The following is an 18555-nucleotide window of genomic DNA, read 5'->3' as shown; positions in this document are numbered from 1 at the left end:
TCAGGAGACTTAGAGGCTACCTATGAAGATATAACACCACAACATTAAGTTCAATAAACGCAAAATGAAGTTCACCTAGAATTTTTTAAGCAACCGAATTTATTGTACAGCGTGACTTAGAGGGGAAAAAATAACACACTAACCCTTGGGTCCCATACAGGCAAATTAAGATTGCATTCTTCTGGCTGTTTCAATAGCACTGGATTTGGCCATTCCCTGTTCAAAAAGATTGTAGCACTGAATAAGACTACTGGATAAAACCATGTATGATACACAAACAACACTTTTGAATGTGACCCATATTAAATCTTCTCTCAAAATAAAGCACCATTTCCTCACGACTAGGCTGGTCTAACTGGGGCTGTTTAAATAAGCTGTATTGCTGAACTACAACACAACTGCAATTGGCTTCTCCAGGGCATCAGAACAAGGCATTTTCTGTAGTCCTGAAGGTTTATAACCACTGCTTTAGATAACTAATTAAAACTCCTCTATATTCTTCCTGAAATATACTAATCTAAGATAAATTCCTCTGTGAAGATTGACACTGAGTCCATCTTCAAGCCAGCTGTTTCATGTACAAACTATAGAATGAACAGCCAGCACAGTTACAGGCACAGAGCATCATTACAAACCATATGTATTAAAAGTACATTATAATCAAGAGAGAAGGAAACCTTTTTAATTAAACACTAAAAAGTAACACTTGTTCTCCAAGTCATCTTACCCCATGAATAAAAATTATCTTCCTATAAAGAGCAGAAGTCAGTTAATCTCTTGGAGTTTGTACATTATGCTCCTATGCCATGCACGTACAAACTTGAGAGAATTCCAAGAAACACATTAAACAGAGATTGCAACCAATTCCCCTCTATTACCTTGGTGTGGCAAAGTATTACTACATACCTCAAGGAGGCTATAAAGCCTATGAATACAAGACAGTGAAAGTGTGCAAATTATCTTCACATTAAGAAGAAAAGACACTATACTTGGAGCAAAGCAACACCTTGGTGATTCTTAAAGTCTGTCAGTGTCTCATGAAGAATACAGGTATGTAAATACGGACTTTCAAGAAAAACAGTACTCATTTGTAATCTGCAAAGTTCACTTTTGTCCCATTTGTTCTAAAATTACTTGGAATGTTCCCATCAGAGTTATTCAAACCATGTTTCTGAGCTAACTAGCTCAAGAGTATGAAATGGCATGTAATTCTGAAACACCTACCACTCTACAGTGAAAAGATTAAAACCCACATTTTTGCCATTGGTTCTCTTAAATTGCATTTAAGCTATGTGCCTAAATCAGATACTGGCATACCTCCTTTATCCATTATCTCAGTACCTGAATGTTAAAAGACTCTAAATTTTGGGGTATATGCTATTATTTTGTAATATAAAAGTATTTTATCTGAAGAGTCTGGTTGAATTACAAAAAATATTTGAGAAAATTTTTAAAGAGATTTTGATAAAATTAATTAAGAACTGGGTGGCTTTGGTTTGGATGCTTTAAAAACAAAGTATGTTGGATGATTTACTGAAAAACTAAGCTGACAATTTCTGGTGGCAAGAACAATGCTTCTAACTTAATTTGGTAACAGCTGAAAATGGTACCATAAAAACAGGACTAAAATTTAGTGTCTACAAACAATTTTATTTTAGTTTAATCTAAATTAAAAACAAACAAAAAAAAAAAAAACCAAAAAAACATACCATTTAGAAAATACCAAGAAAAATTTATGTACAAGAGTTGATGCTATTGCATTTGGATAAAGCTGGCAAGTTCTTGCTACTAGCATAGCCCAGGAAACACCGCCAAGGAAACCTAGTATATTGGAATAGATGTTGTGGCCTGTGGATCGAGAAGAGAAAGACAAAAGGAGAAACGTGTCAGTAATCAGAAGAGGTAGTGAAAACTTCACAAATTTTGGAATATAACTGCTTACGTTTTGCCCACAATTTGATAGCTCTCAGTGTTAACCTGAAGTTGTCAATGTTTGGTACTAGATGCAGAATTTCATCGGTTACCCGGCAACCTGCAAAAGAAAGAATTAATTACAGTTGCTGCTTCCAAAGTTTCTGGCTTGCTTATCCTCCCCCACCATCAACACTACCAAACTTTTTAGACAAGCGTGCTGGAAAACTCATTTCCTATTCTGATCAATTTTGTTTAGGATTAGAAAGCTTCATATATTTTCATGTGCCTCTTTTCACTTAGTGTTTTATGGCAACACTCAGGTAGCCAATTCATGAGCACTTAACTACAGATTTGGAGTGCTACTTGATTTTTTTGTTGTTAATTAACTATATAAGCTGTTGAAGGAACAAACAAGTTCTGCTGTTGTATGAACAGATGAAGTATATCATGGAATGTGCAGGCATAAGTTTTCAGGGTTAAAGTCCTCATGAACCTACAGAAAACCTGCCAGCCATAGGTCAAAGCTTTGAATGGTAAAGGCCAGGCTAAAAAGACTAGTTCTTAAACATACTAGCGCCACTACTATTTTGATGGCATATTTTAAGACTGTAACATTACAGATGGCAGTGTTAATTGCTTGATTTTATGGGGCTTTTAATACAGAATAAGTAGTACTTCATTGTTACTAAGTAGTTGCAGTGAGCTGTTTGGAAGAAAATAGTATTATCTAAGACTACTTTTAAAGTAAGAGGCAACTACAATGCTAGAGATTGCACAAGATGTGAATTTCACGAAACAGTTTAAGTGGATGTGATGATCTCAAATTATGAAGTTTTTAGTTTGTAACAACAATCAGAGCTCCTCATGCAAAAATGCTCCTCTTCCCCCTCAAGCTGCAGCCAGGCTGAAACCCCTACCATCCTGTACATAAATAACCATTCTTTAAATGAAGGTATTATAGAGAAGTTAAGGGTTACACAAGCTACTGAAGAACTGACCTCAAACTGACAACATTTTGCTATCTCCAATTTATCATTGAACCAATTTAATGTATGTTTATGCAAACACAAATTAAAAAACAAACACACATCTTTATTTATAAAAATAGGTAATGCTTCACACAAAAGTCTTGCTAGTCCCATTAATTTCTAGAACCATATACCAGCCAAACAAGAGAAAAAGATCACAGTCTGGCCAACAAGCAACAACCCCTCTTTCCAGAAAAATATACAAAACTGGCAATAACTTTATTTCCAGATATGAAGTTGCTGTATTTTCAGTCAAATCCACAACTACTGTATCAAAGAATCTAGGATAGTTATTTAAAGATTAGACAAGTTGATATACAAATCAGTACATACATACCATTAAGACTTCGTATGCATCTAATGTCTAAATTTTTAAGTAGGCTGTCGTCTCGTAGATCTAAGTCCTCAGGAATAGTTTGCAGTGCTAATCTTGCAAACAAAATATCAATCTTAAGAACAAAAAAAGAGGCAAGACATTAGAAAACTGTTCTTTCTTTTGTAGGATTCTCTAAGTCATTATCATCAAGTTTACTAATAGTAGTCTTGCTAGTACAAAGAATCTCTTTAAAAAATACATACTAACATCCTTCACAGACACTTAAAGAAACACTTTCAGATGCCTCATCTAACTTATGGCTCCTTTTCCAAGAGGATAAAATACCCATTTAGACTATTATACAACCAGCACACACACAAAAACTAGGCTAACTGCCAGTGTAAATAAAATCACTTGAGAACAAGCATCACTTCTAGGTCCAGAACAAAAAATCCTACCAACATCAGAACACGCTATGAAAACCCTGCTTTTAGCTGAAATATTCTCAAATATTATATAGAAGAATTCTACAGAAGACTGAGGGGAGTCCCCATTGAGGCTGTTGAACATGACAAAGGGGCAGGTACAGATCTCTTCACTCTCATAACCAGTTACAGGACTCAAGGAAACAGCATAAAGCTGAGCCAGAGGAGGCTTAGATTACATATCAGAGAAAGCTTTTTCACCCAGAGGGTGGCTGGGAGCTCAAACAGGCTCCCCAGGTCAGTGATCACAGCCCTAAGCCTGACAGAGTTCAGGAAGCCTTCAGAAAACCCTCTCAGGCTCAGGGTGCGACTCTTGGGATGTCCTACATAGGGTCAGGAGCTGGACTTCGATGATCCCGATGGGTTCCTTCCAATCCAACATATTCTGTGAGTCCATGAAAATTACCATGGTAATAAAAAAGAGTAGGATACCTTCCCCAACCCCTGCAAAGCACACATGTAACTAGTTGACTCCATATAAGACCAGTATCTATAAAGAGTCTACATACCTGATTACAGAAAAAGTTTTGAAAATTCAGCAAAATGCTTAGCAAGCATATACATTTTGAAACTATGCCCAATTTCTTGCTATTACTTCTGCAATACTTAAACAGAACAGTTTTTCTAGGCCAAGAACATCTAAAACACTATTCAGCACTGAGTTATTTTACATTGCCCTGCACACAAGGACACTGCAAAGTGCAGAAGTCAGTTTGCCTTTCCACCAGTTGATGAGAATATCAAGTGCCTATCAGCAGACTGTCTGCAAGGCAACAAAGGCACTTCACCAAATGAGGCTTTTAACCAAAGTGGCTATCACTTGACCTACAAGACAATGAAATACTGAGTACTACTGCACCAAGAACTAAACTGGTCTAGTTACATTAAAATTATTTCAGATAAAGTGAAGCTGAAGACACCTTAAAGACTTTTTGTAGGTACTTAAAACTTTGCATCCATCAGTTTTAAACTATGAAGCCCTTCTCTACAGAAAAGTATTTCCAAAGTATTCAGTGCATTTTGTATTTCAAAGTCCTTACAAGCTGATCTTATCAACAGTCTGTATTACACACAGAAGTTCCTACTTGAGTCAAAAGTACTACTTCTCAGTGTAAAACAAGTTCAAAATTAACTTCAGCTTGAAATTCTGCTCTGATCTCTAGAAGGTCTAGCACCTCTAAAAGATTCAAAGCTCATTGACACTTATTTTCAAAGAAAGAAATTAACAGTGTGTCTTATGTAACAGGGGGAGAGCTACTGGCAATCAAATACAAAGTACTCTACAGAAAAAAACCAAAAAAAATTAAGAAAGTTGTTTATTTTAAACAAGAACATAAAATGGGCATGTAAAAACTTATTGTCAGAATTTTTTTAAGTTTTAATAACAGGAACACCACAAAACTGATGTCCTTTTCTTCAGTTATACCCTCTGGCATGTTCTGCCTGGGTTAGCAAAAGGAAAATGAAATTAAAATCTTTTGATACTGACATAGCTGGGCACAAACACAATTATCAGAAACTGGCCCAACAGCACTGATATATACAAAGAGTGTACTTATGCTATAAGAAAAAGTACTCTCATGCACTGTCAGCAACATGAGTTAAGTCTCAGTAATAAACCTAAGCCCATCAAGCCCATCATAAATCACTATATTGGAACAAGATGTTACTTCTTTTAGAGGAAAGAGTCCTCTTTTTTTCCCCCCCTATTTGGTCTTGTATTTCAAATTTCATTTTTTAAAAAGGAGAGACAACTCCGGCTTGAAAGACTAGAGGGAAAAAAACCCCAATGTACAAAAACCAAACTGACCAGAGGACAGCTATGGCAAGTTTCAACATCTAGAATGAATACCTAAGCTATGTAAACACCAAACAGATTAACCAGAAAAATGTTCCTTAATACCCAACTGCATATGGACAGTATAAAATGGCTAACAGATACAAATTCCCAGACAGGGAGAGAATAAATTGCCAATCTTGTGTACAATACTACACCATACCATTTGCCAGAAGATTAGCATGGTAATTCTTTCCCCTCTGTAAACTAACCTTCTTGTACCCACCAGTTACTGGTTGAGATCATCCAACTACAAGTCTCATTAACTGTGTATATACAGAGGTCATATGTTTTTGTCTTGTCACCAAGAGATAACAGTTTGACTGTGTAACAGTCTGACAAGAATAAACAGAGTATCTTTTGAAACCACCATTCCTGTTTCCTTAGCAAAAATCAAATTCAGCAAGTTGAGTACTCCAAGACAGCTGATCCATCAGGCTACAGCCACCAAAACCATTGCTCAGGTCACGTGTTTACAGATATGTCAAGAGATCAGGACAAAAGGAATACCTTCAGCAGCACACTTTTGATAACTACTTAAAGACCACAACTTTCTATAACATAGGATAATGAAGCAAATCTTTCATGTTTGGACAGTTAATCATTAGTACTGAAAAACAATTCTGAAGCCACATTATTTAGAAATATAAATTTATTACATGTTAAGCCTAAATAATGCCTATACTGGTACACTACAGGTCAGTAAACTAATCAGTACAAGTGGGTAGCAGAGTCAAAAAAAAAAAAAAAACAGGGAGATATTCTGCACATGGCTGTAAGTCCATCAAGAAAGACTTATTTCCATCTTAAATCTCCACTTTAAATTAAAAACTGAGGACTGTTGAAAAAATCTTAGGTATGAATTTGGGAAAGTCACTTTAATAGCATTCCTATTACTGAATAAAGAGTTAATAAGATCTTAAAAACTTTGTTTTAACCACATTCTACCAAAAGAAATTAAAATTGAATCTTTACCTCTATTCCATCAAAACAAAGTTTAATAACTGGGACAAAAGCTTCTTCAACAGCCTGGGGGGAAAAAAGGTGCATTTTATTTTCAATATAGAGAACATTTATAAACAATAGCTACCCAGTCTAGACAATCATAATGAAATCCTATTTATATGAATGCTTTTCTGCTTTCAGGTTGATTTTTGTCAGCAATGTCTTTCTCCACCACTGAGAACTTATGCAGTAAGCACCACCTACTATGTGCTGCAGCTGTCTAGGTATTAATAATGATCCAAACTTGTACCAAGCAGTTCTGATGGTGTTACCTCAAGGTTCAACCCTTTTCACCCTACACAGAAGACATGACCTTTTACTCTCCACAAATATCTCTTAAGTATTCCAAGTCCAAGCCATGGGGATTCTTGCTCTAAAAGGCCTATTATTTCTGCTTCTACAGTTGGTATGAGAAATGAGGAGAGGACTGTATAACTATGCAACCTGACATCACCTAAAGCAGCCACCAGTCTCCAGAAGTCGAGCACATTTTGAAAATGGGTTTTGATGAACAATATCACAATGGAACTTCACATCTTTTCCACAATCAGCTATGAGTATCATTTTCCTGAACTGAGCATCTGAAGTAAATGCAGATCTGCAGCACATTGTTTTAGCAGAAGTAATGAACACTGCCTACCTCTAAATAAGAAATACTCTGAACTGTTGGAGGATAAACTTCTGAAAGTATTTCAGTTCTTAGAGACAACACTACTGCCTGTGCTCAAACCTTAGTTAAGGTTATCTTAACATTACTTGTTGGCAGGATGGATCAACCCTAAGCAAAAATCAAATTTACAAGAGTCTCATACTCACTACAGCAACCACTAAGAAAGTTTATGCTCCTCTAAAGATGGAGATGTACAAACTTAGAATACTAGCTGGAATGATTTAAAAGTATTATGACGCCCTGACATAAAGGTTATTTGTATCACTACAGTGCTACACTGGATACCATACATACCTTGCTGCTAAATCAACTCCATTACCTGGAGTTAGAAGTTTACAGTAAAGGTGAATGGAAACCTGAAAATCTGAATCCTCTCAAATACAGCATGTCAATTTAAAGATTACAGAATACGTTCAGAGAAAGTGTTGAAAACAGTTGTTTCAGTGCATATAGTGCTACCACTAGATGTTCGCACTACCCTGGTGCTGCAGAGTCAGGTCCATTTATTTTATGAAAGCAGGACTAAACCAAACAAAGTCTTGCCAGCAGCTATCTTCATCTAAAAAAAAAAAAAAACTGGAGCAGAGAAAATTTACTCTGAGCTAATATCAAGACTAAAGCTCCCACCAGCTGACTCGGGGAGGAGTGTCACTGAGGTATAACAGAAACAAACTACTGCATTAGTATGGTTTTCCACTACTATAAGGGAAATCTTCATCTTTAGAAGCTAAAAATCATGCACAAGCATTTAGTAACAAAACACACTAAAAATACAGCTTCCCTTTTCAAATGCACAGTTGACAGCCAATATAAAAAGTTTAGTTAATATCAACCACCATTACTGTTTATGTAAGCATGAAGTTATAAAAAAGCAGCATAAAACCTTCATTAAAACTAAACAAGTTTGGTCCTGAACCCTGTCAAACTAACATTTATATTTGTGTCTGTCTGCTTCTAGAGAATAAGCACAAAATTTTGCCATACTAACACACATACTAAGAGATTATTCTGCCATTCAAATTTTTAAGTGTATCTCTTAAGTGAGACCAGAGAAAATTTGGAAGAAGCTCTATTTATTTCAATTCTTATGATAGGCTTTGCTGCAGGTTAACAAAACATCTTAAAGAAAGTCTTAACAGTAAAGTTCTATTTACTTATTTGATGCAACATCTTTCACTACAGAATTCTCCTAATCCTCAGGTCAGCAAGCTGTATCAGGTGTTTCACATACCCTCAGATCTTTCACTTCTTCTTGTTGTTTTAACTTTTCATAAAACGATGTGAAAAAATCACTTCTTTCAACATGTCTTGGTGCAACACACAGGGCATCAATATCAGCACCTGAAATTGTTAATTAGCAGAAGTGTATTACTCAGTACTTCACACGCATAGAATGCCAGAAATAGATATATTTTTATTAATAATTAAGCAGTAAAATTTAGTTTCATCATGTGGAATGGTGGTTTTTTGAAACACTAAGTCAAATCAAATAAAAAATAATTCATGGCAAATAAATACACAGAACAAATACATACACTCTTGCATCAATTGTGGAACATGTGCAATTTTCAAAGAACAAAACACGAAAATGTAGGTATACAACTTCCTCTGTATTTAAATATTTTCAACTTTTTTGTCTCTTTCTCAAGCCATGACGAAAACATAATATAGGAATATAATTCTTTTATTTAGAATGAAGACTAGAGATGGTTAACTAAAAAAATTAAGAAATCTAACACCACCTCAAAATACAGCAAGATCAGTCATTAGCTCAAAGACATGGATTTTTATCACAAAAGGGAAATTACCTTTTGTATGAACCCCTAATCTATACGATCCAAACGTAAAAATTTTTCCTCCAACGTTTTCTATTACCGATTGCGGAAGATTCTAAACGGAGAAAAAAAATGGTTATTTTACCTTAACAATTTACAACAACACAAACCATTTATTTTCAAACAAGAAGAAAAATATTGCACAAAAATTATGCTGTTGAACTACTGAAATAATCTCAGTATACACAGAAAACACTGAGATACCTTTGTCACTCAGATCATTTATAACACTTCAACCACATCACACCTTGCCACCTCAAACCTGGTAATTGGTGCACCAATTCTACACTTCAGGTGCAACAGCTTTATGATATTACACAGATCAAACATTTTGCTTACCACTCAGGCATTTTAGACAGACACAGAAATAGATGATGGATTCCAATTTAGAGCAACTCAAAACACAGCCTACTCTATCAGTGTTGATTACATGACTTTCAGAGACACTTGTACCACAGCCTTTGAATAAAAATTTGGGGTTAGGAAAGGCATTTATTTTATGTTGAAATTGTTTAGGTACATCTACTAAATTCCTAGTCTTTAAAAAACAGTTGAATCCACAGTACTGTGGGCAAAGAGGGCTATCCTTTCATAACAGGATGCAATGCTACAACCTGAAACCCTACATGAATGTTTGTTTGCACAGCAGAAGACAAAATAAAGCAAAACTTCTATTTTGCAATGTACATGATATTAACTTAAGCAGCTTTCAGTCTTACATGGGTCATGATATTCTTACTATTTTGTTTTCAAGGACCAAGACACACATAGCAAGGCTGTCCCTGCTCATAATCTTGTTCATATAGAAATTCTCATTGTATAAGGAAAGTGTAAAGAAAATACACAATCCCAAATACACACAAAGCAAAATAGCTTAAAAAATCAGGTGTTTCCTCTTAAAAAAAAAAAACTTCAATCACACAAGTCTAAAACCATTCAAAAAATGTGTCAGAACAGTGACTGCTATAACCTGGCAAGAACAGTATCAGCATTATCAGTGTACAAAAGTAACATTACAGGAACAACATTAAAGAAAAAGACCACAGACGACAAAGATGCGGGAAGTTCATTTTAAGATCAAGCACTGTTTCACAAAGGCAAATACTCTAAGACTGTGATTAGTACACTACTATATGCATGAATTTTGAGAAAAAGTCAAGTTACATCTATCAGTTTCTTTCTTTGACAAGGTTCTACTATGAAGGGGCAATGCTGCTTGTAAACAAAAAAAACTACACAAGGATGGTATCCGTTCTGATCCCCAAATCTAAGGTTCATCCAATTTAGTACAGGAATGTGTTTTAGAGTAATCTTCCTATAGTACTCTTAAAAACACAATATTGGCAACTCCATGTAAAGTACATCCATACCTTGCTTTCACTGATTTCTCGTATCCATTCCTTTACCAAGTTATTTAATTTTCCCAAAATTAGAATCCTATTAATAAAACAGCAGAACGTCAGGTTACAAACTTAGGCAAAACTAGTAGAATTTTTTATCATTACAATGTGATCATCATTACACAGCAAGTCAACTTTAGTAACATTACCGATCTAATTAGAGATCCTGTTATATATACCTATATACAGAAAGAAAGTTACTCCTACAGCATTCCCACTATTTTTCACCCGTTAGAAACATTCAAGAGATTTAAGTTCAAAAAAAAATTGGAAGCATGCAAGGCATACACACATGAATTCAACTCATTTGCAAAATAAAACTTTAATTTGGAGAACTCATGCATCTAAAAGAACAGTGATAAGCAGTACTGAGAGGGGAAAAAAAAACTTCAAGAAAGATTAATAAGGAAAAAAAGTATAAGGTCCATCACAATGAAGTAGTGATGAAGGGGGAAAAATGCAAACCAGCCCCTTAAATTTAAAGGCCATTTTAATTCCTCTTTGTGTTTTGAGGTATTACTCTGGAGAAAAATTAGGCTTACAATTCCACTAGACTTTTAAGAAAGCATTTGAAAGAACACACACACACTTGGTGTTCAACAGTCACAGATGAACCTCATGACAGGACACAAAACAGTGTTCACTCACCTGCGTTGCAGCTCCTCTTCCTCTTCAAACACGCCATAAGGTTTTAGGGTTTCGATTAATTTCTGGGTAAGCATGCAGTCAAACTCCTTGGGGGCAGCTAAACTGATGGGTGAGGTAATGCCATAATGCTTCTGTAGTTGCTGTGTTTGTGATCCCTGGGTTGTAACGGGACTAATAAAGGCAATTAGATAAAGTTACTGACAGAAACAAAAGAAATTTATTTTTTCTCATCAGAGTCGACAAGAGACAAGAGATACATACTAAGAAAAAAAAAAGCTAAGCCTAGTGTGAGCATTTTCATCCCAAATCACTGTTAAATCTGTCCTGCTAAGGACACCAATAGAATTACCTCTCACCTTCTCTTAATATGCATTCATTTTTTCCCCTTTATTTTTTTTTCATTCTACTAGGGCAAAAGCTATATCAGTTTGGATTCCTTCACTTTCATAAAGCCTAAAGTAAAGAGAACCCTTCATGTCAAAAAAGTCAAGCTGATAGCAAAAGTGAAAGCCCCACTCTTGGCAGGCATAACATTCCTTAGTATACTGCTCTACTATCAGTCCTGCATGTTTACACCTATTATATACTATTTCTATAATACAAAATGAGAAATATTTTCACAAGGCTAGCTACCTATTACATGTGGAAAAACTAAAGCAATACTTCAATTTTACTTCCATTATTTGTCACCATCATCTCAAGATTTCAGTCCTCATTTCCATAAAGACTATTAAAAAAATTTAAAAATTTACAAGAATCCACAAAACATGATATAGTTTTCCACAAGTTAAACCCATTTAATAACAATTTCAAGTACTATAATTTGTTTGCAACCAACAATTTAGTCACAATGCAAGCCTGAGTACATCTGTCCCTTTGCTCATCAGAAAAAAAAAAAAAAGGCACATCAGGAAAAACATATTAAAAAGTGCACATTTTAAAAAATTGACCATCAAGTAATTGTGGGGACTGGGGCAGTGTCTGGGAAAATTATTTTATACTTTTATCCTTTAGCTAATAAAGAATCTGGTAGGAGTTGAATATATCATATACATCCTAGGACTTCAGGTGTCAATGAAAACATTTTTTTAAAAAGAGCTGTTCAGACGAATTACATAAAACAGTAATTCAAATTAAGGACAAAAGAAGCCCCTAAAACTTTTTTCTCCTTCTAAAACTTTCTTCTCTTAAAAAAAAAAAAAAAACTTTAGGAATGTCAACACAAATAGTAGCTTCAGCCACTTAAATGCCTCCAAAAAAAGCAGGCAGAAAACAAAAAGTGCCAATGTATAAACATCCTTTGAATATTCCACAAAGCAAGTTGTTTGAACTACATTTTCTCCCCTATTGCCAACTGTTATTTTGAAATAAAAAATATATGCTTTTTAATTTAAGATTTTTAGTTTACTTTTGCAGGTTTTTTAAAGCAGTAGTACAAAACAGTCAATATTTTAACTTTGTGTAACAATTTCCTGATGGTCCAACTCTAATTTGCACCCATTCATAGCAAGAAACTGAATCCAATTCAGCAAATATTAGACTTCATTAAAAGGGCTGGCAAAACACAGCCTGGCAGATGCTGTTACTAGATTTCAAAAAAGACTCAATGTCACTCAAAACCAGATTCTGCTGAGCTAATTTCTGAAGTCACCAATGCTGACAGAGGCCTCTATATTCCCCCTACTTGTAAGGGCCACGATTCACAAATTCAAGAACTAACAACTAAACATAATCCTTTACATACAGTACATAACCCCAGCCAAACATCGGCTCTCTTCCCTAGTGTGGTTTACGCTTGCAGTGCAACGTGCAGCTCTGCCTCCAAAACACCTCACTGCAATGACTTAAAGCAGTGTTCCTCCAGCCCCTACAGGAGCACCAGAGCATGGCCACGGGCACGGACAAGCTTTGAAACTGCTCACTAAAACAACAGCTTCAAACAGCCAATTACATCGATCACCAGATATACATCTCTGGGAACTGTTACATAAAGCCAGCTACAGTTCTTGCATTTACTCTTATAATAATGAAATAACGATGCTATCAACAGCACTGGACCTCCCCAACACAAGTGCTTCACCTATTTTTGAGCATTGAGGAGTTAGTAAGTACCCTTTCACTGGGTTAGTGTGTAACAATTCTCAGCACAGCTGCCTTGAAGATTTTACAGCTGCAGAAGACAGTTAAGCTATATTAACACTGAAGAGAACATAGGTAATTTCCAGATAAAAACATTTAAATTGAAGCTCTGCTGTTTACACCTGGTAAATTAACTCTAGTCCAAGGTTTCTGTAGCACAACAAAGAATATGAAAAAAATTCCTTTGGAAAATTCAAGAAAAAATGGTATGACAAGAAAGTTTGTTAAACTTAATGGAGGACAGAATAAAGTAACTTATTCTGTTCATGTATTCATTTAAAAGGCAGCATGAAAGTTAATATAAACAAGTAAAGGTATATCCTCTCCCTGCCTCCTTCCCTCCATGGAGATCATACTCACACTCCAACATCTTCCCTTAGTCACATATGGGCTGATGGACATTCTACTTTTTACTTGTGACACATCCAGAGCAGAGCTTATTAAGCTACCAATTTTATTCAAAGAGAAAGGTGAAAAACCAGGGAAGTATCAGTGCTAACCTCCTACCCAAACGGATTAGAGATTAGCCTTGTTGGGGAGTCAATACCTTGATGGTAAATCACTTCTGGTACTCACTAAAGTTACACATCAACAAAAATGAGAGTATTAAACAACAACTGAAGTTCCATCTCAGATAGTCGCTCTTGACAACAGCAGATTTGGCAGATCATCTGGGTCTGACACAACTGAAAGCATGTCTAGGGCTTGTTGATTTGTGGGATTTTTTGTTTTGGAGGTTTTTTGTGTTTGTTGTTCGGTTTTAGTTTTTAATAAAAAAGGAAAACCAAACCAAAATACCAAAATAAACAAACCAACCAAACAAAAAAACCCTAAGCATTTCTTTATAAGATCAAAAAGAAAATTAAGATAGAGTTAGAGGCTTTTGGGTTTGTTTCTTGTCAACCACATATAAACATGAAGATCATTCTATCACTCTGAGATGACTATGAACTATCTGTCAATTGCACAAGTACAAAATAAAATCATGGAAAATTATGTAGAGTTAAATTTAACATGCTATTGTTGCAGCTCTGGCTTAATCTGAATTTTTGAAGAACTTATACTAACAATTTACCATGTGCAAGCTGGGCAACAGCTACACATTTTGGATTTATTCTAGAGTGTTATGATTCAATATTTCATATTCAAATATTAATTTAATCAGCAAGAAATCCACATGTCCTTCTTCCCCATATAAAAATAAAGACACAATTTAGTCTGCGTTAAGCTGAAGGCAGTGCAGTCAAACTTTTTCCTCAGAACTTCAAGTTTTAGTAAGCAGTATCTTTTTATACTGTTACCAGTATCTACCAAACTAAAAGACCAGACCTTGGCTATATGGTCACTGCTAACACCTATTTTAAACAGAGTGCAGAAGTGGAAGAAAAAAAACCCGAATAAAGCTTGTAAGAAGCTTTACAGTTTCCAGAGCAAACACCTCTAAACTCCTTTATATGGAAGTGACTAAATGTTGTTCTAAGGTAGAGCAGGGATTACAGTGCATCTTTTGAAGATCAGGTGATAGCCTGAACACACCTATTTAAACTGAACATGGTAAATACAGGTATACAGGTATACCTATGTAACACTGTCCCATATATGACTAAGACTTGGATAGTAATTCCAAGTTCTGTACTATTGTTTGCTTTTACAACACTAGAACCTTTCTCCATTCTCAGAAAAATCAGCAATCCTGTCTTGAACTTTTTCAGATGTGCTCTGTATTTAAACCAACTTCTATCCCCACAAGAAAACCTGTCCTTCTAAACACTTGTTCTTCTCTCCCTGCATTCCACGTCCATTCTAACAGTACTATTTTTAGTGCTATTTCTGTTGAGATTTTACATTTCTTATCAAAACCAAAATACAGTTGCTGTCAGCACCACACTATCTAAATATCATGCTCCTGAAATTTGGGAAACAGCACAAAAATAAAAGACAATACAAACAACTGAAATATTAAAAATACATAGCATAATACTGAACAAATCACAACAATTTAAACCCCCTAAGTTTCAAACTCATCCAGATACTAGGACAAAATACACATCTTAAGGATTCTCAATGATTATCCTCACTTCTCTATTTGCCTCTACTGACTAGCTCAGCAAAATGTACTCCTTTTTATTTGCTGATGAAGACACACAAGTCAGATTCCTGAAACAATACTGGTCATCACACCATCTGGTTAACCAGCTGGAGCTAAATTCATGGAGCTCAAGCTCCACTGTGTCCAGATCCAGAGAAACTCCGTTGAGGGATTTTGCTTCTTTTTACATTTCCTTCAGCAATGAATGACTGGCAATTCAGAGTGAAGATTCCAGCTTAATGCTAACACCATCACTCCACACGAAGTTTCAAAAATCTAGGCAGGAAACACCAATGAAGTCTGTGCAAATCAGCTACTGGGGAACATAAGTTTCAAATGCTTAAGACAATACAGCTGTCCCTCCTGAATAAAAGTTTCAATATCTAGCAGAATATTACTGGACCATTCAGGCCATGAATTATGTCTTCAACTGTCAGTATGAGGTGTTCAAAACAAACACTGATTTGAACACAGACATTGGAGCAATTGCAGGTAACAGGGGTACAGATGAGGCTCACCTATGGCAAAAGGTCATTCATACACATTCTGCTAACCTTGGACACTCTCCTGAGCTCTCTGGCTCTTCTGTTCACACAGAAGAACAGGAAAGGCAGCATGTGCAAACAAAAACCCATCCACAATAGTCTTACTAACACAGTTGAAGGGAAAGTTTCTCAAGTTTAAAGAAAAGAAAGTGCTAATGAACTGCACAGGCAGCAGTTGAACCAAAAACTATTTTTATTGCTATATGGGAGACAAAAAACTCAAGAGCAATTTAAGAAATTCAGTAAGGCTGAATCAAAAGATAACAGGGACTATAAACTATGAACTAGGAATCCCACAAAGCATTTCACTGTTAAGAGATTAATTTGTCTCAGTGGTGAAATCTGCTCAGCCCAAAATAACTGGGTTTCCAAGTTCTGTGCAGTACCTTTACACTAACAGGTATACACTCAGTCCTTTTTTAGAGTGATACTGGAAGACTGAAAGCTACTGCAAAACATATATCCTTACATCTAATCCTCAGCACAGATTTTTATATTAATTGCTTCTCAGTTAAGAAAGCTATCACTTTATGTTATGGAAACTATTCCTCCAAAGTCAGTCCATTGCTCTGCAAAGAATAATTTAATTCCTTTCCTAACAGCCTATAAAATTCTCAACTCCCTCTGCTCAGAAACACACTACTTATCCATTCCCAGTCAGCACAAGGCATTTTAAATACAGTGCTGTATTTCTGGCATGTAAGCTGACAGACTCTAATGAAAAGTGAAGAAAACAATGACTTTGCCTATGTCTACAGCAAAGTTCAGTGAAAGAAAAAATGAGAAGTCTTACTTCAGAAGTGAGAATCAGCTTGTCTGTCCACTGGAAAGAATAACTCTTAATGACATTCCAAAACTCTAATACAGAAGTTAGCAATACTAATAATACTTAAAATTTATAGATCTTATGGCACTTTTAAATGTTCATGTATATGACTCAAAGCACTTTTCCATTTCTGGTTACAAAACATTTCAAAAATGTTTTGCCATGAATTCAGCACACACAGATGTTCAGCACCTTACCAAGAAACAGATTCATATTTTCTCTGTTTGGAGGGTTAGAAAGCCCCAAGTTATATGAAAAGAGTAAATCATCACTCTCATAAACATAGCTCCACCTTCACTGAGTCAGAAGCCTTTCTGTATAAGCCCCAGATCCAACCAAAACACATGAACAGCTTAGTGAGTTCATCCTTCCCTGGTATCTTATGTTTCAGATAATGCACAGGACTATTCTATATCTAACTGTGCACTAAAAAATATCTTTATGACAGGGAAATAGTCATCCTTGTTTCTAATCAGCTTTTTTTTTGTTAAAGACTTATTCCTTATACAGCTCCTAGCGCTTCACACATGAGAATTTTAACAAAACACCACAAAAGTTTCTAGGATAAATTTTAATATTAAAAAAATACTAAAGGCTTCTGTAAATGCCAGATATCAGCATCAGCAGTCTTACTACTGATGTGCCACGTACAGGAAGAATTTGATTGGTTTTCTACTTTTGTATCATACTGTTAATAAGTGCAATATGAACACTGGTGAACTCTGGAGAACCCGGAACTCCAAGTCAAGAATAATGACAACCTCTGGTTGTATAAGAAATCAGTTTTGACAAGGCCTGTCAATTGTAAACACCAGGGCTGAAAACGAAGTTTGAACATATTGAAAGGTCAGGTCAAAACCAAAATAAATTAAAAAAAAAAAAAAAAAAGAACATTTTGTCACCATGAAAGTTTGGCAGTAACATAGGGTTGTTCCACTTTCACTCAAAAAGATTATCGTCCAGAAGACAGAATCAACTGTCTGGAAAGAATTATAGAGGAAAAATCTTCCTTCCCAAGCTGTCTCTTTCTTTTCTCTAAAGTCAGAGGTTTCACTTCACAAACTCAAGAATTAGCATTACCAGCATTTCTACTTAGTGGCATTATAATACTCACTTTAAAGTCTTGACTGGATGATACCAAGCCAACAAAGTCAAACAAACAAACGACAGAACAAATGTGCAAACTGAAAAAGGCTCATTTTTGCTAACGACAATAAATCTCCTATACAAGTTAAGTTGCCAAGTAATGTTTACACTGAAAATAGAAATAACTTGGTGCCATTGTAACTATGTACTGTTATTTAAGTGTTTCTAGTTAAAGTATCATAGACACCTACATCAAGAGAAATTATCAAATCATTCCAAACTTTTCAAAATTGAAGATGGCTGTTATTACAACACATAAAAGTAGCCCAAATTTTTATATGTTGTTACTAAGCCTTTGGAATTTATGTAGTCACAACACAATAAGCTAAGAATGAAAGCAAGTGGAATAAATACCCTCCCATTTTCCTGAGGCTGAAAAGCCTAACCAACTTCAAAAGCTGACTTCTGGTAACTTACCATTGCCATAATTAACATGTGCAAAACTTACCTATAAAGACATTGGCGCTTCGTTATACAACCATTAGAACCTACTCAGCATAACCATTTTCCTTCCACATTCACCCACTGGTTCTTTCCCTGCCATAAATCCTCTCAGATAAATTTCTATCATGTCATCTACCCCATGACTAACTTTGCAGTACTTCAGACTGAATTAACAACAACAGACAACCTTGGGTATTCGCCACTTAAAAGCTGACATATTTTAACCAC

The 18555-nt window shown here is 35.4% G+C and overlaps 1 protein-coding gene across 1 annotated transcript in view; it reads right to left on the bottom strand.

Annotated features, from left to right (window-relative positions):
- Positions 1–11350, bottom strand: part of PAPOLA (poly(A) polymerase alpha) — a 28858-nt gene extending 17508 nt beyond the window's left edge. Inside the window, exons 1-9 of the mRNA XM_031066333.1 lie at positions 11139–11350; positions 10461–10527; positions 9064–9145; positions 8487–8596; positions 6556–6609; positions 3280–3391; positions 1943–2032; positions 1710–1848; positions 144–216 (exon numbers count right to left, since the gene is read on the bottom strand). Of these exons, the coding sequence (XP_030922193.1) occupies positions 144–216; positions 1710–1848; positions 1943–2032; positions 3280–3391; positions 6556–6609; positions 8487–8596; positions 9064–9145; positions 10461–10527; positions 11139–11212 (801 nt within the window). The 5' untranslated portion in view covers positions 11213–11350. The remainder of the gene's footprint in view (positions 1–143; positions 217–1709; positions 1849–1942; positions 2033–3279; positions 3392–6555; positions 6610–8486; positions 8597–9063; positions 9146–10460; positions 10528–11138) is intronic.
- Positions 11351–18555: the final 7205 nt, after the last annotated feature.

Source organism: Geospiza fortis, unplaced genomic scaffold, assembly GCF_000277835.1.
Source record: "Geospiza fortis unplaced genomic scaffold, GeoFor_1.0 scaffold23, whole genome shotgun sequence".
Classification (NCBI taxonomy): domain Eukaryota; kingdom Metazoa; phylum Chordata; class Aves; order Passeriformes; family Thraupidae; genus Geospiza; species Geospiza fortis.
This window is presented reverse-complemented; position numbering and strand designations above follow the sequence as displayed.